The sequence below is a fragment of the Lissotriton vulgaris genome, chromosome 2_1 (genome assembly GCF_964263255.1).
Source record: "Lissotriton vulgaris chromosome 2_1, aLisVul1.2, whole genome shotgun sequence".
Classification (NCBI taxonomy): Eukaryota; Metazoa; Chordata; class Amphibia; order Caudata; family Salamandridae; genus Lissotriton; species Lissotriton vulgaris.
This window is the reverse complement of record NC_141687.1, coordinates 406,292,549-406,316,993: the sequence shown is the minus strand read 5'-3', so window position 1 is coordinate 406,316,993 and position 24,445 is coordinate 406,292,549. Positions and strand designations below refer to the sequence as shown.

General features: G+C 46.1%; 1 protein-coding gene across 6 annotated transcripts in view; it reads right to left on the bottom strand.

Moving 5' to 3' along the window:
• The window catches only part of ABI2 (abl interactor 2), an 868,092-nt gene that overhangs the window by 691,099 nt on the left and 152,548 nt on the right, over positions 1–24,445 (bottom strand). For all 6 annotated transcript variants that reach the window (XM_086955293.1, XM_086955294.1, XM_086955290.1 and 3 more), the window contains exon 2: positions 5,016–5,183. In XM_086955293.1, the coding sequence (XP_086811419.1) occupies positions 5,016–5,183 (168 nt within the window). The remainder of the gene's footprint in view (positions 1–5,015; positions 5,184–24,445) is intronic.

Genomic DNA, 24,445 nt, shown 5'->3' with positions numbered 1-24,445 from the left:
ATATCATTTATTGCAGCAGGACACGAACAGCAGCAACTCGCCAATTTAAATGTTTGTGCTCCTATGTTAGTTTTATTTGCCCCAAATTACAGTATTGTAAGTAGGCGCATTTGTGTAAATTTCTTTAATTGGGTGCCACAAGAGTAAAGCTGAATTACCAATATTGGTCCGTTTACTTTGGCGTAATTAAAATTTTCCTAAGTGTACTACTACTAGAAACACATTTCAGGGCAAAACTTCGGAATGCCGTGGAAATGTCTGCATTTGTTCTGTACACTTGAAGTCCTTAACAGCTGCGGAAGTCTCTGCAAAATCTTCTCTGTAATCCCTGCCATCCTATACACGCAATTTGCCTCGTCCTGTTCATCAGCAAAATAAAAACGGAGATAACCCGGACTTCTCCTAGAGACGCTTTCATGAGGTCACAAGTAACTTTTCAGCTAGAAATATCTGGGCAAAAATGTCTCCGTTCGTTTCAAAGCCAATTCAAGTGGAACGTCTCTGTAACCATTGTAGGAGATACCAACGTGTGATTGATGGGGAGCAGGAGGGAATACCAATGTTGCAAATTCAAAATACAGGGCTTTATTAGATTTTTTTTTTAAACAACTCTGGAAAGCGATTTCTCATTTTTAATCAAATAAAAGAATTTAGGCTAGCATGAATTTGTTAAGCATTTATAATCCAGCTGTTTTGTGCACTTTTAGAGCTGATCAATTTAGGTTTCTGGTGCGCCCTTCTTGATAAAAATTCCTAACTTGCAGGGCTTTGATAAGTAGGACCTTGGGGGTGTGTCGACAGTCCGAGATGTGAGGAGGGAAGCCTTTTGCTGAATTACGGAAGACTATGATTTGGCTCCCTTGGAGGCGTTTCGATATCTGTGACTGCGCCATGCCCTGCAGCCAGCCCTTCCAGGGGGAAACTCGCTTCCACAATCGTTCCCCCTCAAAAAACAGATTACTGGGGGAACATCGAACTAAAAAGGCAATCTCGTTAACAAATAAAAAACGAATTAATCACACTCCTCCTGACAGTTTAACCCAATTAAAAGTAAAATGGGAAACCGATATCCCGGACTGGCAGGACGAGGAGTGGCAGGAGGCAATAGTGTCTCACCGTGATGAGGCGATCCGGGCCCGGTTTCGCCTAGTCCAACTTAAAATACTTCACAGTCTATATTGCATGCACCACATTAGTAAAGATGGGGAAAATAACGGACGCTTCCTGACGAACGAGCTGTAATTCGGTGGGCACATTCATCACATAATATGGGCCTGCCCCAAAATTCAGGAATATTGGGCTACAATAGTTCAATGCATGAGTCGAGTGTATGAAAACGAGTTACATTGCGAACCTAAATGGTGTCTCCTGAATGTATGGAAGGCGACCGACCAGAGGAGTGGGGACCAAACTCGGGTGACATTTTCCCTAATGATCGCCAAAAGGAACATAGCACGGGCGTGGGGCTTGGAGGTGACTCCATCGTTGGGAGAATGGAAGAGAGATATGGACTGGTGCATGGTGGCAGATAAGGATGCCCGAGTAAGTGGGGAAAGATCTGGAGCAAGTGGAATCATTACAGAGGCAACCCAATCACGCCACCTGAGCCCCGGGTGAAAGATCTGATGGAATAAATTTGAACATGGGAAGTGGTAGGAACGGCAACACAGTTATGTGCTGGGGAGGATTGCTTTTAAAATGTGTACATGTATTCTGGTGCGGTCGGAAAACGTCAATTATGTAATATTGTAACAGCAGGTTATGGTTATAATAAAAAGGATTATTATTTTAAAAAAATAAATCCCAACTTGCTGAGAATCTAAAGAAACCATGGTGTAAAATAAAATGCTGAAAGGGGATCAACTTCAAGGTCTACGCATATGATCCACTCGTAATGCAATTGCTAAAGACATTGGAGACTGTACATGAATTCCAATCAACCAGTGTTTGGAAAGATCCTCGGGTGACTCGTCAAGGTAGCGAATGGCTGAGTAATCTTCCAAATAAACCAAACAAATACGTGTATTCAATGAATGAATGCATAATATGGAAACACTCAACAGGACTACCGTACAAAACAAGCATTTGCAATGTAATAGGTCTGGCATTAGAATGTTTGAGCTATTGGTATTGTAAATGTCAAATTTTTTATTTAGGTTTTGTTTTTGAAAATAGCGAAATTAGTAGCTTTGTAATTTACAATGGCAATAGTTATAACTTTAGCAAATGTTACACCTATAGCATTTGTAATGCAATATGTGTTGTATTTACGGGACTTACATGTACTGATATTACAAATAACAATGGTTTTTAATTTGTATTCAATAATTAATACTTAAAGAAAAGTTATTGTAAATTATAATGGCAATAGCTTAAAGTTTTGTAAATAACTTGTGAAGATTATGTTCAGTGTATTTTATTGTGACGAAAATCCAAGAACAGAAATGAAATATTAACATCTTTTTGTTACATTTGTAATAAAGCTTGAAACATTGAGAGAACATATTTGAACCAGGTTGATGGGGGTGAGGTTGTGAGGGGGGTTGAGGGGGGTAAGAGTGGGTGAGGGTGTGTGCGGGTGAGTGAGGATCTGTGAGGGTGAGAGGGTGAGGGTGAGAGGGTGAGGGGGTGAGAGGGTGTGAGGGTGAATGAGAGGGTGTGAGGGTGAGTGAGGGGCGTGTGAGGGTGAGTGAGGGTGTGAGGGTGAGGGTGTGAGGGTGTGAGGGTGTGTGAGGGTAAGGCGGTGTGAGGGTGTGAGAGAGTGTGAGAGGGTGTGAGATTGAGGGGGTGTGAGGGTGGAGGAAGTCATTAATATCAGTTTAACACCTTAATACAGTAATCAGCAACTGAAAGGTAACCTTCCCTCGCGTGATAAATGGTCTATCACGGCTCGGCAACACGAGTGGTAGCGTTTTTAGTCACTTTTAAACTGACAGAGCTACAAACTATTTTTTATTAAAATCTACAAACTATGCAGATGACGGCAAGTGTGGCAAATCCATAGTTACGCAGAAAAGGTTGCAGAATTGCTTAATTCCAGGGGCTTCTGGTTACACTGAATTACCTTGACCCCCCAAGGAAGGTTATAGCATGCCTCCGGAGAGCCCTAAGATATAAACTATGTGCCAGAAACATAAACTTTGCATTCCATGGAAGAAACTATAAAAAGTGCATTTTTACAAGTGAAACTGTATATGTTTTTATGGTGAATGACAACAAATAAATACACTTTTTGTGATACCAGGAAGGAGAATGAATGTTAAAAGGTACACGTTTTGACAGAGAAAATGTTTTCCCAGCGGAGAAAATAAATATATTTGTTTAGCACATTCGGCTCTGCCTGCCCAAAGTGTTGAATTGTATACTAAGTCCAGGCCTCTGTTCGACCGATTTTGTGAATGGCAAAAAAGTGTAGAAGAATGTTCAGGCGGACCTGTACGGCTGTAAGTATTTTTACACTGTTTGACATTTGCTGGGCCAGGAGTGGGTGGGGTTCATTGGTCCAGAAGCACACCACACCCCAAACACTGAACCTCAATGAGTGTCTCAAAGTACACGAACATCTAGCAACAGGCTTGTACAGCTATAAAACTTTGTTTTGTTTTACATATGCCACGTTCAAGTGTGATTTCAAGAAAAGTGCTCGTTAATTTTCATTGACAAGTTTTAAAAAAATGTTCATCCACGTCAGGTGTCAATCAAAAATGCACTTTAGAATTGTGCAATAAAGAATTTCAATAGGTTACAGTGTCTTCTCAATTGAATAGTTTAATTTCGATTGTTTCCCATCCCAAGTACACTTTCGGCTCTAAGGCCATTTCTCAGTTGTCATTAATCAGCAGAACTTCGGTGCACATGTTGAAAAGACGTGTTGCCAAGTTTCAGTCATTGCTTTTCTTTCGCATCTTTAAAAGTATAAAATGTGTTGTGTGTAAGCCCATCGATGATTTAAAAAAAATAAAAACTCGGAAAACGTTTCAACAGGAATAACTTCAGATGTGACAACTCCTTTCGGTTCCTCCCACGTTTCAGCATCTAGGTGCTAGAAAGCGTATACCTATGCTGCTGAGAGCAGTTGTCAACTGTACTTGTCTATGTTGTGAAAATGTGGTGTTGTGTAACGCTCTTACTCAAATGCTCTAGGTTGACTCGTTATCTTTTATGTGAACTTTTGCTGTTGGGGGAAGAGTAATAGGGTAGAGAAACAAGCTCTCGGCATTGTTGTGGCGGGGGGTAATAGGTCTGACTCCCAACTCAAAAAGTAAGAAAAAAAGTAAAAGAGAAGAGAGGCATCGGTATCTGGGGCACAGGGGTGTCGGCAGAGGGAAGAGAAGGGTGAGAGTAAGAGTGGAAGGGGAGGAGGGAGCTTAAAAGATCGAATGGAAAGGGAGAGACTATGAACGGAGTCAGGGAAGAGACAGAGGGAAGGGGAGGAGGGAAAGGGCATAGATTAGAGGGGGAGGGTAATCAGCAGAACTTTGGTGCAAGTGTTGAAAAGACGTGTTGCCAAGTTTCAGTCATTGCTTTTCGTCTATGGTGGTGTGAACGGATGCAATAGTTTCTCCATTTGGCACCAGTTGAAGCGGAGCAGAGGAAAGGCAGCGCTCGGAAGGGGGCTGGGCAACCATGCCATTATTCTGATTCACGCGCAGATGGTCCTGTTTATGACCTGTGGAGCGCTTGAAGTGGCTGCTGGCAAATGGCTTTGATGTTCTCGTCTTGCTTTGTGGGAGGGGTAGGGGGAGCGAATTCCTGTGCACGCACCTGGCTCTCACATCAACTGTATGTGATCCGCAGTGGGTAGAGTTTGGAAATCAGCTTACTATAATCTCGCCGAAAACAATGCTTACGCATTGCTTCAGCGAGACCTAAAGAAACAAATTGCACTTTTCAGAGAAGTTGTACAGTCTATTTTTTGTGACATCAAACTGAGATCACAATTACGTTGGCAATACAAAAAAGAAACGCAACCCAGATTAGAGTACAAAGTATTAGTAAGAAAAATGATCTCTCACCTGAGAAATATGGTTAATCGAAGATTCCATCCGTCGAAGCTGAGATGCTTGGATATCCAGCATTTGAAGAACATTGTTGGCTAGTGTGTTGATCAGGTAAGCTACACTTGCTAAGGACTGAGTTGTGTAGGCTTTGGTTTCTTCAAGAGCTCGGTGCTTATCTGCAGACTAGACACAAAACAAAAAAAAGTCAATAGAAAAAAAACTAGTATCTTGAATTTCATAATTGTAGATGTATTTACAAAAACTCAGGACATTACAGCAATTAAACACAGGGTGCGGAAAACACAATCAAAAATCAATTTCTTACAGAGGTACATCACATTGGTCAACTTCATAAGTGACCAAAAGACCCACCTCCGTAGTTTCAGCCATCAAATAACCAACTGTAAAGATAATCAACAATTCCATATCCCCAAGGGCTAAACCCATGCTGATGCAACAGAATCACACTTTAAGAAGCGCTTTAAAGGTTACTTATTAACTGCAACAATTATTATCCGTGAATTATCCTCCCTGGCTACACAACCCTTCAAATTTTTTTCTTCTATCTCTCACTTTTTTACTAAACATTTTCAAGCAGAATGTGATGCCTTATCCAGACTTTTTTTTATAATGAATTATTGTTACTTTGTGGCCAGTGAGATAAGGAATATGCTACTTACCAGTATGCATCTGTTTTTGGCATGTAGGGCTGCTGACATTCATATCTGTGCATAGATCGTCGCCTTAGGTTGGGTCCGGATGATTGCACATTGTTGTCCTGGAAGAGTCTTCGAAGTATCACGAGATAGGTGGCTCCTCCCCTGGACTACAGTGCTCATGGGCATCCTCTCCATCCTTAGATTGTTTTTCGCCATTGTGGCAGAGATGGAGTGTAATACAGTAAGTGATGACCATGCCTGAGAATGATTCTGAGTGCTACAGCTGCGACAGGCACCGGGGAGGAGGGTGGGCGATATGAATGTCAGCAGCCCTACATGCCAAAAACAGATGCATACTGGTAAGTAGCGTATTCTGTTCGAGGCATGTGGGCTGCTGAATTCATATCTGTGCATAGAATAAATAGGAGTTACCTCCTTATCGGCGGTTGCCCGTGCCAGCTGCAGCAGTCTGAAAGAGAGTTCTGAGAACAGCCTGTCCTACAGCCGCTTGCTGTTTGGAGTGTACATCTACGCAGTAGTATTTGGTAAATGTATGTATGGTGGTCCATGTGGCTGCTCTACATATATCCTCTAGAGGAATGTTACCCAGGAAAGCCATGGATGCCCCTAGCTTGCGTGTGGAATGCGCTCTTGGGGGAACTGTTAAAGTGCGTTTAGCATTTTGATAGCAGATTTGAATGCATTTAACTATCCACCTGGCTATACCCGATTTGGAAATAGGGTTGCCTTTATGTTGTGGAGAGAAGGCAACAAACAGTTGTTTAGTTTTGCGAAAGTCCTTTGTCCTGTCGATGTAATACAGGAGAGCTCTTTTGACATCGAAGGTGTGCAGTGCTCTGTCTGCCACTGAGTCAGGGTTTGGAAAGAAAACTGGCAGTTCAATGTTTTGATTAATGTGGAACTGCAAGATTACCTTTGGCATGAACTTGGGGTTGGTGCGCAGCACCATCCTATTAGCATGAATTTGTAGGTATGGCTCTTGAATTGTGAGGGCTTGAAGCTCGCTGACTCTTCGCAGCGATGTGATGGCTATTAGAAAGGCCACTTTCCAAGTAAGATACTGTATCTCACAAGAATGGAGAGGCTCAAAGGGGGGTCCCATGAGCCTGGTGAGAACGATATTTAGATTCCAGACAGGCGAAGGAGGGTGTCTGGGAGGGATCACTCTTTTAAGGCCTTCCAAAAAGGCTTTGATGGCAGGCACTCTGAAAAGTGAAAGGTGCTGTCTGTTCTGAAGATAAGCGGCTATAGCAGCCAAATGTTTCCTGAGGGAACTATATGCTAGGTTGCATTGGTACAGATGCAGTAGGTAACATATGATGTTCTGCGTGGATGCATCTAGCGGATTAATGTTATTGTTGGAACAGTAAATGACAAATCGTTTCCATTTGGCTGCATAGCACGCCCTGGTTGTAGGCCGCCTTGCCTCCTTGATGATGTTCATACACTCAGGGGGCAAGTTGAGGTAGCCAAACTCTATGACCTCAGGAGCCAAATCGCTAGGCTCAACTGTTGAGGATCTGGGTGCTGAATGGGTCCATGGCTCTGAGTGAGGAGGCTGGGAGTAAGGCGCAGCCGCTGGTGAGGCACCACTGAAAGTTCCAGGAACGTGGTGTACCAAGCCTGCCGTGCCCACGTTGGAGCAACCAAGATGAGCGTCATGGAGTGCTGCTGCAGTTTGCGCGCCACCAGCGGTATGAGTGGGGCTGGGGGAAAAGCGTACGCAAATCTGCCTGACCAGTTCATCCATATTGCATTGCCCTGAGACTGCGGGTGTGGGAACCTGGCGGCGAAGCTTTGGCATTTTGCGTTCTCTTTTGTGGCGAAGAGGCCGATCTCTGGATGACCCCACTGCTGGAAGTATGGCTTGAGTACCGAGGGGTGGATTTCCCACTCGTGCATCTGATGACTGTGCCTGCTGAGCAGGTCCGCCATCTGGTTGTCTACTCCCGGGAGATGCTCCGCCATGAGGAAGATGTTCCTCTGAATGGCCCACTTCCACATGCTCTTGGCTAGGTGAGATAGCTGCGGGGAGTGTGTGCCTCCCTGTTTCTGGATGTAATACATGGCAGTCATGTTGTCCGTCCGGATCAACACGACCTTGTTGCACAGGTGCAACTTGAACGCTTTCAGTGCCATGAAGATTGCCATCAGCTCTAACAGGTTGATATGCATCTTCTGCTGTTGTGTCGTCCATAGTCCCTGCACCGTGTAATGGAGGACATGCGCTCCCCAACCTTGGAGAGATGCGTCCGTCGTTAGCACTATCTGTGAGACAGGCTCTTGGAACGGTCTTCCCCTGCAAAGGTTTTGTGGATTCCACCAATGCAGAGAGTTGTAAGCACGACCGGTCACCAACACTAGGTCTTTTAGATGCCCATGAGCCTGGTTCCACTGTTGTGCCAAGCATTCTTGAAGGGGACGCATGTGCAGTCTCGCGTGCGGGACTATGAATATGCAGGATGCCATCATACCGATCAGTTGCATGAACACCTGCACTGGGAGTGATTGTTGAGGCCTGAACCTCCGAATGAGCAGCTGCATGCTGTCGACCCTGGCAGAGTTCGGCTGCGCTGTCGCCGTCAGTGTTCAAGGTGGCCCCTAGGTACTGTCGCACATGGGCTGGCTGCAGGTGTGACTTTGTGTAGTTGAGTGAGAACCCCAGACTGTGAAGGAGGTGAATTGTGCGCGACATGTGGCTGGCACACTGCTGGGCTGACTTGGCCTGAACGAGCCAGTCGTCCAGGTAGGGATAGGCGTGGATATGTTGTCTGCGAAGGTGCGCAGCCACGGTCGCTAAGCACTTGGTGAACACTCTGGGGGCAGTGGTGACCCCAAAAGGCAGAACCTTGAATTGGTAATGCTGATTGTCGATGGTGAACCTGAGATATTTCTTGTGACTTGGGTGAATGGGAATGTGGAAATATGCATCCTTGAGGTCCAGTGTTGCTAGGAAGTCGCCCTGACTGAGCAACGGCAGGACCTGCTGTAAGGTTAACATATGAAAGTGTTCTGAAAGGATGTATTGGTTGAGGGGTCTGAGGTCTAGAATGGGCCGCAGGGATCCGTCCTTTTTTGGGATCAAGAAGTACAGAGAGTACACCCCTGTACCTCGCTCTTCTGCAGGCACGAGTTCTATTGCCCCTTTTTGCAGCATGGAGAGTACTTCTTGCTGCAATAAGTGCGTGTACTCTGCGGACATAGGACGGTGCCTTGGGGGTATGTTGGGGGGGGGGTGGAGGTTAGTTCTAGACAATAGCCGTAACGGATAAGTTGTCTCACCCACCTGTCCGTGGTAATGCTTTCCCAGACTGGCAGGAACTGCTGGAGTCTTCCCCCGACAGGTGTTAGATGGTCGGGGGGCAGTGACAGGGCGTCACTGTTTGTTGGGGGCGGAGGATCTGGCGTTGTTATTGCCACGTCCTCTGCCTTTGGCGCTGTTCCCACGGTATCCACCCCTGGTATTCTTTGTGTAGGTGGATTGCGTGCTGCCTTTGGTGTACTGCGCCTGCTGCAGAGCCTGTCCTCTCGAGGCTCCCCTATTACCGGAGCGACGAAAGGAACTGCCCCGAAACTGCTGAGATTGCAGAGCCCCCATGGATTTGGCTGTCTCAGTGTCTTTCTTTATTTTCTCGAGTGTTGTGTCTACCTCGGGACCAAAAAGGAAGTCCGGGTTAACCGGCTGATTGAGCAGAGTAGTTTGAATCTCGGGCTTGAAACCAGAGATGCGGAGCCATGCATGACATCTCAGCATCACACTAGTGTTTATGGCCCTAGCTGCTGTGTCTGCTGCGTCCAGTGCGCACTTGATGGACGCATTAGAAATCAGTTTTACTTCTTGTATAATCATCTCTGCTCCCTCTTTGTACATATCAGGCAGGTGTTGCAACAACTGTTCTAGGGTGTCGTAGTGTGCCCTGTCGTATCTAGCCAACAGGGCCTCTGTATTGGAAATCCTCCAAATATTTGCAGCCTGCACTGCCACTCGTTTCCCTGACGCCTCCAGAATCTTCGATTCTTTGTCCGGAGACGGAGCATCACCACTGGTTTGTAAATTTGCCCTCTTGCGGGCATTGGCCACTACAAGTGAGTCCAAGGGGAGCTGGCCTTTGATGTAGGTGGGGTCCACTGGAGCAGGCCTGTACTTTTTCTCAATACATGGGTTAATAACCCTAGCTTTTGTGGGTTCCTTGAAGATGTCCGCAGCATGCTTGAGGACCCCTTTAAGCATAGGCAAAGTCTTAGTGGAACGTTCAGAGGTGGAGAAAGTGTTAAACAAGAAATCTTCGTCCACTGGCTCCGCATGCATCTCCACGTCATGGTTAAGTGCTGCCCTTTCAATCAAAGCATTAAACGCCGCAGTGTCCTCAGTTGGCGATGTTTTGACGTTATAGGACTGAGCATCCGGAGCAGCATGTGGATCATCAGGGTCCACAGACTGATCTATGGCCTCAGACCACTGTTGTGGTTCATCCTGATCAGTGTCAGCATTATAAGCATAGGCCGCTTGACCATAGTCGTCCCCCATGTCCTCCTCACTCCGTGCTGGAGAATATGCCATTTGCTGTGAATATTCCTGAACGGGCTCGAAGAGAACTGGTGAGGTGGCCGAGTCCTTTTTTCGTTTGAGAGGAATTTTGTAACTCTCCAAAGGACGTTCAGGCGCGATCTTCCGCTTGTGGATAGTGAGCCTGCCTGATTCCGCGTCGATAAAGAGTTTCGACTGGTTGTCATACGAGGGTTCGTGGAAAACCACCCGTTCTGTGGCGGGCTTCGATGGCGTCGACGACGTCCTGGAAGGTTCGGCGCCTTTATGGAGGTCGAGCTCCTTTGCTCGAGCCGTTGGCGGAAGGCGAACTTAATCGGGGTCTGTCCGACTGTCTTGGAGCTTGACGTGGTAGTCGAATCAGGCTGATTTAGCACTTGAGGAGGACACTTGCTTGATGGCATCGACCAAAGCTCCCGGCGTGGAGCATCCCCAGCCTTGGGCGTCGACGAGACCTGCTGCTTTGGGTCGGCTTTGGCCTTCGGCTCGAGGTGCTTGCTGAGCAGTGGCTTGAGTCCTGAGATATTCGGCTCGACAGCCTTCTTCTCCTGGAGGCCTTTGGCCTTGTCGCCATGTTTGTGCGTCGACGTCGATGCCGACGGCGTCGAGGTGACGTGTTTGCTAGTTGAGCTCTGCTTCGACGCTCCAGTCTTCGAGGCGACAGGCGCTTTCGGCGTCGAAGGGCCGTCGATAGTCTTTGACGTCGACGTCGAACCAACCACCATCTTAAGTAGTTTCGGTTTCGATTTCTGCTCCGATGGTTTCGATGAATCGACCGATGGCTCTTTCGATGTGTTCTTAGCCTGGCTTGGACGCGGGGCTATAGAACGGGTAGAAAGATCTTGGCTAAGGCCTTTCGGCGATGCCTCGACCTGAGCCAAAGGGAGCGTAATGTCAGTTATAGGCCCCGCTACTGCGGTACGGCCTGGCTCATCACTGGAGTAGTCATCGACGGCTCCGATGGCCCCTTCGTTGTCCCCTACCTCGACGATGTCTTCTTCATGAACGAATTCTTCAGTCTGCTCGTCCATCTCGAAGTTGGAGTCATGCTCCGACGCCGGTTCCGACCGTTCTTCGGGAACCTCAATCTTCTTCTTCGTCATACTCGCCGCCTTCTTCGTCACCGGCCTCGAAAATGTTGACTGGCTCGGGTGCCGACCGTTGCGCCGACTGCCTCGCAGCGCACCAAAGTTTAAGCGTCTTCTTGGAGCGGAACTTCGAGCAGGCCATACAGCTGGCCTCGTCGTGCTCGGGGGACAAACATTTATTGCACACTGGGTGCACATCGATGTGGGGGTATTTGGAATTACAGACGGGGCATCGTTTAAACGGGCTTGGTTCCATCGTCGTCGTAGTCTGGGCCTTTGGCGTCGAAGGCGAGAATCAGCTTCCGACGTCCGGTTCGAAGAACTGGAAAGAAAACAGGCACCGAACGAGACAATACTGACGCTTCGAAGGCCTTTTGGCCTTAGGAAATAGTCAATACAAAGTTTCCGAACTAGAGTCGACAAAGTACATCCGAACCCAATGGCGGAAAAAAACAATCTGAAGGATGGAGAGGATGCCCATGCGCACTGTAGTCCAGGGGAGGAGCCACCTATCTCGTGATACTTCGAAGTCTCTTCCAGGATAACAATGTGCAATCATCCGGACCCAACACTAGGCGGCAATCTATGCACAGATATGGATTCAGCAGCCCACATGCCTCAAACGCCCTTTTATGGCCATTTCACTTCTGTGTTTTTTAGGTTAGGCAGACAAAATGCCAATTTGGGGAGGACAAATTTGGATGGGAGGGATCCCTTGCATTAAAGGTTTTGTAGTGCTACATGTAAGAACCATTAGGTGGGCACCAAGTAATCCTCCCCAGATTCATAAGCTTATCATATTTTTCCAGTTCTCATTGGGAGACCCAGGTTGCCAACGTATGGAATGGATGAAGTACACGTTTGCGGAATGCCCCACAATGGTGTGATGGACATTGTTTACTAGGATGGACACCACAAGGCCCAGTATAAAGGACTGGCAAGGTAGGAATTAAAGATATGATAGCAATGTATTGCTATATCTTTTCCAGCTGCAGTTACTACAAGGCTGCACATTGCAAAGAACTATTAACATCCACCAGATTTTAGGAACTAGTGGGCTAGGTTTTTTATTAGATTGTGTGGAGCGTGAATCTGCAATATATATTGCAAAACGTATCTACAATGTGGTAGAGGTTTTCCATTAGATAGCAATGAGAACTGTACGAGCAAAACGTGTTTTGTGTACCTGGACAAAACTGATGTCAGTTTGTATGTATTTAAATTTACTATAGATACTTAGATTTAACTTCACCTTACATTCCTGAGGAATGTTAGGCCTACTTGAGCATCTGCTCTTGCATACAAATCCGAGGAGTCATGAGTACCTAAGTGCTCATCACTGCCTACCAAGTGGCTTCCTTGTGGATCCCAACAAAAATAACATTTTGAAAAATAACAGCAGGCGAGTGAGCTCTTTGATGCTCCTGAAGTAATCCACTTGTTTTTGGTAACTCAACTGGAGTAATTCTTCAATAAATATCAATATGAACTGTATGCCAATAGAGTTTACTGAATTGCCATGTGCATAAGAGACTAAGATGTGCATATACCAGTTTCCTTTATCTCTTCAATGTATACTTCATTTTCCTTTTCACATCTAACATATGGATAGCACGCTCCATTTGAGTGTCGGAGTTCTTGAAAATTTCGGGTGAAGTAAGTATTCTAATGTGTAACTCCGACAACAATCCATGGGTAAGGAGGCAACGGGAGAGGCAGACATCTCCCTTTTTGAAACCATGGTGCAACACAACAGTAGCTAACCCTCATAGAAACTCTAGCTCATTGAGACATGAAGAACATTTTACAGTGTGGGCATTTCTAGTTGGAACAGGATCATAAATATGGAGAGACTGGAGCATGGCCACAGGCGGATGACAAGCACAGCACAATCTGAAATTTGAACCCTTACAATAAAATAGGCCAACCTATATTTGAGCCATACAGCTCTTCCGTGCTAATGCTGGCCATTCATTTTTACAAAATATTGAGCACAAACAATAGATCTGTGCTTTTAAATAGTGCACAGAAGAAAATATAGCTCTTTCAAAAACTAAAGGTTTTAAATGGTAGTGAGTTCATGAAAGCACGACAAGTCTTGCTCACAACATCATGCTTATCACAAATGTACAAAGACCCATAGGTGTCATTTTTACTAGATTTGTATCAAAATAGAGATTTCTTTTTTGCTCCACACATATAAAAATAAATGGCCACTGAAATGTTATCCTCCTGCACAACATGTAGTTATTACTGTTAAGCCTTTAAAGTTCTCAAGAGGGCTTTATTGCTTAAAACGAATTGATAGAAAACGTCTTATTCACCTCGGTGACTGCTTCAAACTCTCGCCTAGATCAAGATTTACTGGTCTGGTCCTGCCCCACGGGCCATTTGGACAACTACACAACAACCTTAAATTGATCTCATCCAGTTCTGAAACAGATGTTTTTCTTTACACTTCGTAAAACTCACTGAAGGATTTGAAAAAGTAAAACAGCTGTCAGCGAGGTAATTAACCCTTGATCTTAACGGTGCTCAAAGCCATATCAAAAAGTGCTCAGTCATATAAGAGCACAGCATAATCTGTAATAACATTAGTGAAAAGTAATCAAGTAAAACAGTTCATCTTATTGCACCAGAGAGATAATAAACAAGCATTTGCAATGCGATAGGTCTCCAATTTCAGAGAGTTTGAGCTATTGGCATTGTAAATGACAATCACTTTAATTTATGTGCTGTTTTTAGTAAATAAAAGGCATTGTCATTTACTATGCAAATATCTTAAACTTACACAAATGCGAGACCTATTGCATTGCAAATGCCAGTTCCGTTCTAATAAAATTAGGAGTATGTGTGTCCTGTGCAGCAGGCAGGACAAAGCTATTTGAGAAAATAGTGCTCAGAAGCTGTAATTAAAGCCTACTGAGTAAGACTCGTAACAGGTAACTGGTGAACTTGGAATTTCACCTGGTACAATGGGGCTCTGCAATTTGGCTTTGTAACTTCCGTTTGGCTAAGGTTTTAATGTTTTATCAAATGTGTACATCTCTTTGCACGCACCTGCACTTTAGTTAGTAAAAAAAAATGACTAAGAGTACTGCTCTTCCCGGATCTGCGCTTGCTGGCGCAGAAAAAAGAAGAACTGAAGTCAGCGCACGAGGGCGGCATCTAAGTACTCCGACAACATCATCCCGGCGATGATGACAACGAACTCGGAGCAGCAGACGACACCTATCGACACGCAGGGGTACTGCTGACGAAAACTTTCCGGATCCAGTCTGATGCCTGGGGATATTGTAAGGTAAGGAATCTAACACCAACGTTTTTCTTTCTGATAAAAATATTAGCCAGGAGAAGTAACACTATTTACATCCAACCCTTCTGTCCTTTCTGGTAAGGTTTCAAACACCTCCTCTGTCCTGGCAAGTAACTGAGAAAGATTCATTATAACGCTGTGTTTGTTACACGAGCAGCTTCAGGACAAAAACGTCCTAAAATAGGGCAAAGTAAAGCTGACAAACAGGCAAAAAGTGCTTCTCTTGTGCTTCACAAAAGGCACGCAAAAGGGCATTTTTGGACCTTGTGTTACTATATGGTTTCACAATTACGCTCCTTATTACCTTGTAGTATAAAAACAATAAGTTTGAAATCCAGAAAAAGGCCTATAACATTCCTTTAATTAGTTATACGAGGGAGAGGTTATTAAATGTGTGACATTCTGTCATTTAATATATGAAAATTAAAAGTAGTTCACGCTTACAGTTTAGGCATTTATAAGTATATTTCATTAAATAGTGTCTTAGCGCATCTTAGTTTCAAAAGCTTTACACAACTTTACTTAGCAACGGAAATATTGCATTGGACGAGTTTGAAATGTATTTTTTTTATTGTTGTAGGAAATACAATCATAACATGTGTATTTGTAAAGCGCATATTCAAGGGTATCTCGGCACTGAATAACAGATGATTATTCTTACCCAAGGATGAATGGCTAAGTGGTACCAGCATTTAAACCTGTGACCATGAGGGAGATCACAAGCCCCTACAGTCGCTGTATTAGTCCACTAAGCTACCCAGATCCTTTGTTGTTTTACTGTTGCCAACAAAAATCATTTATTCATTTATTTGAAAAGTTTTATATAGCGCTGGCTAGACCCGGAGGTATCAGAGCGCTTTACAAGAGGACGAACATTGTTTCAAGTTACATTTGTTACTGGAGCGAAGTTACATGCCTTAAAAACATAGATATAAGGAAAAAAGCAGTCAAGTGTAATTCTTTCTGTATCAAACTGTACTTTTAACATAAATTACCAATAAAAACCGAAAGCTGGCTTGCTAGTGACACCAGCAAACGTGCCAGCTTATGAACTCGGTTCTAGTGTCAGTAGGAAGTTTCACAACAGGTAATTTTGGGCAAATCACGCAACGTTTACTGCCAACAAAAGGTATATATGCAGGTTTCAGCACCGATCGAGATCTTTACAGCTATACCAATTTTCTCATTCAAAGAGGGTAGCTGACGCCTTTTTTAACGAGACTACAAAGTATTCAACCTTTTTCGCTACTCCAGACTCTGTGTCACAAGCTTATTTTTTTAGGTTTCACCTATCGAAAGCTGCGCAGCAGCGTTTTGCGCAGGCGAAATCTTATGAGAATAGTATGTGGCCTTAGTTCCGCCTCTGTCTTCCATTGGCTAGCTCCATAAATGGAGGCTAGCCATTGGAAGAGAGAGGCATCCGTCATTGTGCGAGGCGATTCGTGGGCGTTCAGGCGATTTTTTCTCATCCTGCCCCTTTTAGCACGTCATTGCGGCGGTAGGCGGGTGTTTTTTTTTTCCCCCCTTGATGTTTTCGTCTTTTTCGAAGTGCCTTTAGCCGGAGTGGTCTGCGAGATTTAAGTTGCCAGGAAGTTGTTGTTATTTGCGATCAGGTAAGCAGGATTTTGTTTATAATTTTATTTGCATGTGTACCCCGTCTCATGTCGTCTCCCTGTTTGTACGTTTGTACGGAGGGCGCTAAGCGGAGGGGCGGAGCAACCGGCGGGGGTCTGCCTCTGCTCCCGGTCCACGCTCTGCTCCGGCCCGGCTCCTGGCCACTGGAGAGCATTCTCCTCGACACCGATGCTCCCTACCTGAACCGGAGAGTGTGGGGCACTCGCAGGGCTGCTCCGATTGTTGCTGGTGCCTTGGGAGCGGTGAAAATCTGCAGTGCGGGGGAGAAGGCGGCGGCGTACAAAATGGCGGTCGCAACCTTGCCAAGAGCGCCGACAGCTGCAATCCCCAACAGGAGGTACGGTTGAAGGTCGCAGCACAGAGGCTGACACAAGCTTTACAAAACCACAGGTGCTTCATTAGCGGCATTTCACGGGAGGCGGTCCTCATAACGATATTCCTTCCCACGCATGCCTGACCTTAAAATGGAGGCTGGCGGTGACCTGCAACTGGCGAACGGCTCCCCTATTGAGCTTCTGAACCCAACTCTCACTGCCCTCACACACCAAAAGCTGACCCTGATCTTAAGAATTGCTGCATTCCTACACTTGGAGCGCTGAGGCTGTCGACATCACTAGACTGCCCCGGGGTCACGCAAGACTGATCTGGATTTCCACGGACCTGCTCATGGTGGTGTGCGCGCGCCAGCCTACCACACAGCGTGCTGAGGAATACCACATGCCTGCACCATGACTGTGGTAGGGAATATCGAAGCCTTGCAGGACAATGTTTCATACCAACCGTTTCTGTCTACAAGCAGGCATCAGGCCGAACAGGGCTCTTTCATTTTGGTCAGGGGCACTCCTATAAGATGCATCGGAGTGTCGGATGATCTTAACTATTCACCCTGGTACGGGAAACACTTGAGGTACTGTATTTGTGGACCTCAGACTCTCATGGGCTTCCTCACTTTTCCTGCCCGCCATTTTGCTGCTGCTCTCGGCCGTTTTTCTCTTGTCCCCAGCTTGTCTTCTTGCCCATTCCTTCGTCTTTTACCTTTTTCCCTCGTTTCCCCCTTGATGTTCCTCAAATGTTTCCTCCCTTTTATGCATTGCCTTCTCTCCCTCCCCTTGATTCCCTCCCACCCTTCCTTGGTTTTGTGACTTCGTCCCCCCTACAACCCCACTTAAGGGAACTCTGCCTGAGGATTTCTACTATGTGTGTGTATTTTTGTTTATAGGGATAACTCTGATCACTAGCATATGCAGTAGATCTTTGTACCATCTACCGTTCCTATGTGACCCTTGAGTATATCCAGTCATATCCCTTCCCTATGTATATAGAGATAACTCTAATCACTAGTATATGCAGTAGACCGCTGTGCTCTCTTCCATTTCTATGTGACTCCTAGAGTATATCCATGTCTATCCCTTCCCTATGTATATAGAGCTCCCCAATCACCAGTATATGCAGTAGACCTTTATACCATATTAGAGAAAATCCACGTGTATCGCCTCCTTGTGTGACTTTACATCTTGTACATTTGCAATTTTTTTCCGTGTGCATCCTTTTTGTAACGCATGTAATTCTAAGTCCTTATGTTTCCCAACTGGTGCTCCTTCGGGTAAAGTCTGCGCTATAGAAAATCGCATAAATAAATAAAATAAATACGTGTACCCCGTCTCATGTCGTCTCCCTGTTTGTTTTACGTCTTTGTGTGTGTTGTTGCTGTCGTCTCTACATGCCCCGTGACACTGCAAGAAATCTAGCGCTATGTTAATGTTTTTCTTTCCGTCGTTGTGCTGCTCATTGTCAGTGTTGCTCCCTCCTGTTGTCTGTACTGCTGCTTCCCTCCCTTGCTCCCTCCCACCCTCCCGTGGTCCATGCTGCTGCTTCCCTCATTCCTTCTTTCCCTCACTTCCACCCTCCCGTTGTCCATGCTGCAGCTTCCCCCTCCCACCATCCTGTCGTCCATGCTGCAGCTTCCCACCTCCCACCCTTCCGTTGTCCATGTTGCAGCTTCCCTCTCAGTGTGGTGTCGGTTGCGAGCTGCAGACGGCAGGAGTCAATGCAGCGGTGGTGTACCTCTGTCCTTGCCTGGCTCTACTTCTGTGACTCTCCCTTGTCTGTCGACGCCTGAGCTTGTTTATGTTGTCGTGTTCGTGGCTGCAGTGAGTTTGTTACAGATTGGTGTAAGCTTCGTGTTTTTGCTGAACTCTGATTTTTTTTTGTCTGCTGTTTTTTATATAGCGCGAACTAGAGGTATTGGAGCACTTTACATAAGGAAACAAAACTACCCACATGGCCACATTCATTTATTAGGCATGATTGAACTATGGGATATGCCCAGAATCACAGGTTGCTTATTGATCCGACGCCGAGACACAAATGTGGTTCCCTTGTTCCAAAGTCTGTCCGCAACGCCACACACTCTCCCATTTGTCTCCTCAAGAAAAAAATGGCTTAGACATTAACAAAAGTAAAACTTCAACTTGGGGAGGAAGAGATGTCACTAAACTGAGAAAAGGTGTGTGTCACTGGATGCAGTCAAGATGTGGCCACATTTCAGACACTGCAAGAAATCGAGCGCTATTCCATTCAGCGTTTTGTGCATCTCATTACCAGTTTTTTTTTATTTATTTTGAAAGTGCAAAGAAAGATGTTTAATCGATTTATCCGCAAATCAACTTTCTAGCCCGCCATAGTTAATAATTGCTTGCACACAAGAGGATCGATAAATACTTGGATTCGCTGTCGGCATCGGCTGCTTTGTTGAGTCGCCGAGCTGTCACATGGACGCACGTCACAGGATGGAATGCCTGCCTGGGAGATTAGCATCTCCCCCTGACCCAGGATGGGAGGTGTCCACTCGCACACGACCTCCCTCAGAGCGTGAGGACGACGGGACAGTGGCAAAGCGGATGCTGGGCTCTACCTTAGTAAACACCTACAGAAATCTGCCGGAAAAGGACAAACAAAACTGAAGAAACGATTCTCTGAAACGTGACAGAGCGGAATAAGAATATAGCTGACAATATAGACTGAACAGGTATAATATAATAATTTGCCTTTTTATATTTGTCTGCTGTTTTTTATATAGCGCGAACTAGAGGTATTGGAGCACTTTACATAAGGAAACAAAACTACACACATGGTCACATTCATTTATTAGACATGATTGAACTATGTGATATGCCCAGAATCATAGGTTGCTTATTGAACCGACGCCGAGACTCAAATGTGGTTCCCTTGTTCCAAAGTCTGTCCGCAACGCCACACACTCTCCCATTTGTCTCATCACAAGAAAAAAATGGCTTAGACGTTAACAAAAGTAAAACTTTAACTTGGGGAGGAAGAGATGTCACTAAACAGAGAAAAGTTGTATGTCACTGGATGCAGTCAAGATGTGGCCACATTTTAGACACTGCAAGAAATCAAGCGCTATGTTGATGTTTTTCTTTCCGTCGTTGTGCTGCTCATTGTCACTGTTGCTCCCTCCTGTTGTCTGTACTGCTGCTTCCCTCCCTTGCTCCCTCCCACCCTCCCGTGGTCCATGCTGCCGCTTCCCTCATTCCTTCTTTCCCTCCCTCCCATTGTCCATGCTGCAGCTTCCCATCTCCCACCCTTCCGTTGGCCATGTTGCAGCTTCCCCCTCCCACCAACCTGTTGTCCATGCTGCAGCATCCCTCCTCCCACCCTCCCGTTGCCCATGCTACTGCTTCCCTCATTCCTTCTTTCCCTCCCTCCCACCCTCCCGTTGTCCATGCTGCAGCTTCCCCCTCCCACCATCCGGTTGTCCATGTTGCAGCTTCCCACCTCCCTCCCTTCCGTTGGCCATGTTGCAGCTTCCCACTCCCACCATCCTGTTGTCCATGCTGCAGCTTCCCTCCTCCCACCCTCCCGTTGTCCATGCTACTGCTTAGCGTCCCTCCCACCCTTCCGTTGTCCATGCTGATGCTTCCCTCCCTTACACCCTACTGTAGTCCATGCTGCTGCTTAAATCCCCCCCACCCTCCCGTTGTCTATGCTGCTGCTTCCCTCCCACATTCCAGTTGTCCATTCTGCTGCTTAAATCCCTCCACCCTCCTGTTGTCTATACTGCTGCTTCCCTCCCTCCAACCTGTTGTCCATGCTGCTGCTTTCCTCCCACCCTCCTGTTGTCCATGCTGCTTCTGTCCCTCGAGTTTTCCTTGCTGCTGCTTCCCTGCCTTCAGTTGTCTATGCTGCTGCTTTCCTCCCTCACACCCTCCAGTTTTTCATGCTGCTGCTTCCCTCCCTCATACACTCAAGTTGTCCATGCTGCTGAAAGCATACTTCCCCGCCCCCTCCCACTGTCCATGTGCCCGTTCCCGCCCCCCCTCCCGCTGTCCGTGTGCCCGTTCCCGCCCCCCTCCCGCTGTCCGTGTGCCCATTTCCGCCCCCCCTCCCGCTGTTCGTGTGCCCATTCCTGCCCCCCTCCCGCTGTCCGTGTGCCCATTTCCGCCCCCCTCCCGCTGTTCGTGTGCCCATTCCTGCCACCCCTCCCGCTGTCCGTGTGCCCGTTCCCGCCCTCCTCCCGCTGTTAGTGTGCCCCTTCACGCCCCCCTTCCCGCTGTCCGTGTCTCCTGGTTGTGCAGTGGATTGCAGTTCACAGCACTTGCCTGGCCCAGTGTACTGTAGTGAGGACTGTGTATGGTGGGTGACAGCTGGCTGTGTAATTGGACTATAGGTGACAGCTGTACTGTGGATGGCGGGTAAGTGTGCTGCTTATGACGATTGATTGTGCACTGTTGGAAGCTGGTTGGGAACAGTTACTGTAGGCAACTCCTAGTCGCACATTTTACAGGTGACAGCTGGCTGTGCAGTGTACTAGGAGTGACAGCTGATTGTGCACCATTAGTGACATCTGTCTGCACAGTGGTTGTCATCCAGCTGTGCATACTAGGATATGGGTAACACATGGATGTACATAAAGTAAAGTAACAACTGCTTGCATTGTACAGTGCATAGCAGGTTCCTGTGCAAAAATAGTAACAACTGGTTGTGCACCGCGTAGAAAAGTTAGCAAGAGCCGGCTGTAGTTTGCTGTAAGTCACACCTGGATTTGCGTGCATCATGTATGACAATTGGATTTGGTCAGTTTGCGACAGATAGCGAACAGTTTACTGTATGTGATTGCATTCTGTTTTGTACTCTAGGTTGATGTGCGTAATGCCCTGTGGCTGCAAGCTGAGTGCTCAGTATGACACAGATGTCAGCGTGCTCAGAAAAGTATTGTGGTTGGCAGCTAGGTTTTTGTTTTCCAGCTGGTGGAGCTGATTTTACACTGTGTATTGTGGTGACGGGCCTGGGCCTGCAGTGTGTTTTGGTATAAAGCTTCATGTGTAGAACATGGTCGTTGAACTGCACATCATAGGCTACATAGGTGGGTGCTTGCAGTGTATTTTGGTGACATAGGTCTGCTCAGTATAGGTCACATAGCAGAGTGCTTACAATATGTGAACGTGCTAGGTTGAATATATATGTACAAAATAAGCATGCATTCTTTACAGTGTGCAGCTGCCTGCAAATGTGTACTCCTTACAGAGCGTTGGTGCACAATCCTCAACTTATTTTCTGTACTGTGTGAGTTGGGGCTGTGTGTGTTGGGGCTCTGTGTGTGTTGGGGCTCTGTGTGTGTTGGGGCTCTGTGTGTGTTGGGGCTCTGTGTGTGTTGGGGCTCTGTGTGTGTTGGGGCTCTGTGTGTGTGACTAGCTTTTTTTGTAGGTGGCTCTGTGTGTGGGTGGCTCTGTGTGTGTGTGGGTGGCTCTCTGTGTGTGCAAGTGTGGGTGCAAATGCAATAGGTCTCGCATTTGCGAGAGATTAAGCTATTGGCATTGTAAATGACAATGCCATTTATTTATCTGTTTTCAAAACCAACACAAATAAAAAATGTGTCATTTACAATGGCAATAGCTCTAACTTTTACAAAGGCGAAACCGTTGCATTGTAAATGCTTGTTTTTAAAGGTGTTAAGGCATTTCAATCAGCTTCCATGGGTGAACATAACCAAAAGGATTAAAAGTACTTATTTAGCCTCTGAAGCTATCTGCAGCCACTTATTAACCTCTAAACAACACCAATATCACTACAAAGAGTATGGTGTAAAGTGAGAAAGTTGAATACTTTGCAGCTGTGCTGAGAAAGGAGACAGCTAGTCTCCAGTAAGAGGAAATTAGCATAGCTCTAAACAGTGCGATGAGTGATGTGACCGACATATGTGGATACTGTTGGCATGTTAATTTAAAGTGATTTCCCCAAAATCGATGTAGGGGACCCTTTACTCAACGCTTGGAAACTACTTCAAACTATATCCTAACAGACTCCGTTTCGTAAGTAAAACAAATCCCGAATCACAAATTAAATAAAAAGTCATGTTACTAAAGCAACAAACACCCAGACGACAGACCAACCAAAAGGGACTGCAGAATGAAAACACACTAAAACCAGCTTCACTCAAAAAAGTTGGGGAAAAAAAGCCTGCTTGCACTATGATACAGAAAAGCATCCTCTGGAATAAAATAAGGTAATATTTCGCCCTACTCGCTCAGAACACTTCACATTATCTTTTCAGACACCTTTCTATCAGAAACACCAAGCCCGACTTCAAGTCCTCTCATTTGCACAGTATGGTTTTTGCCTTTGTATAGTAGCTCTTTCTACCCAACTGGACACCTGTATACCACAAACACATGCTAAGCGTCTTCACTGTGCTTTTGCTAACATGCAGTTTATGGAATGCATAAAGCTGCTGCATCATGCAGAATAGATCAAATACAGCAAACCTGCAGTATGCTAAAGAGAGGGCAAGTATATTTTGGCGTTAAAACATGAGTGAGTGTATCGTAGACAAAGGGAAAATATGTAGTAAGCTAGTCCGCATGTTCAGGTTATAATGTAGTCGAGGCAGACGTAGCCAAGTTAAGTAGTAGATTTATTAAGTCCATAAGTTAGATAACAGGAAGCAGAGGTCTGGAACAAGCAGACCCACCAGGAGCAGCCTACTAGCTGCTCAGCCTATCTCCCGACTGACAACACTCACACCAGGCACTCAAGCATTCCATTCATGTCAATCACACTAACATTCTACCCTGAACACTCACACTGGCTGAGTAGCTAGATACAGAGGAGTAAAGGAACATATGTACAAACCTGAGGATATTAAAAAATCTTATTGCCATTAATGGACTTGAAGATGGGGTGGCATGATTTACAGGGGTGGCTACCATATTAAAGTATTTAGATTGAGATGGTGTTTCACAAAACTAATTTGCGAAAACATCACAAAACTTGTTTTCTGACAAGTTTTATCTCAGCTGTCCTCCGCACACACACATTCCAGTCTATGCATTGGTGCTGCATTTCCCATTGCAACCCTAAGAGGCTTCTGGAACTAATGCATGCTCTGGGGCACCAATTCCAGGCTCCCCTCGCTCCTCAGCCCCCTCACCTTTGGGTGTAAGGTACCAACTGCAGGTACCATAGCGCCCGCTCAGTGCTCTCCACCACTGGCTCGCCCTGGCCATGCCCTCGAAGAGCACCTCAAGGAAATTAAACGGCTCCAAGGGCGGGGGCCCGACCGGGGCAAGAAACTGCTCAGCCATCGGCCCTGCACAGTCACTGCACGTTATCATGGGCTCCATGGCAAGCAGGATCAACCAGGAATCAAGGCAAGTGACAAGAACAGCCTTCGCTCCGCCCACTCAGGCGACATACTGATTCACTTAATCTCCCCGTGCCTACTAAAAATGAACTGCAAAGAACTAACAGGTCTTTTCCTGGTCCGGTTGGACCATGTCTGTTGGTGTCCCAATGAAGAGGTGGGTTCATACAGTGCTATTCGCCAAACCCTTGTGAGGTCAGGGCAGCCACCACTGGTAATGAGCAATAAAATCTGGGGGAGCAACGCACTTCCGACTAGAGGCTCATAGTAAAAGGCACGGGTGGCAGGACGGGAAGGAGGGTGGTTGGGGACATGAAATAAGTGGGAAGGAGAAAGTCAAAAATCAACATGCAAAAATAGGAGCCAAGCCTAAAGAATATACGCATTAGAAATGCAATAGGTCTCTGTTTTAAGTTAGAGCTATTGGCATAGCTCAATAGCTACCGGACAGAAATTGCCACTTATCAGATGCCGAACAGAGCATTGCTCCGTAAAACGGCCTGAAAGCCTAAAGCGGGGT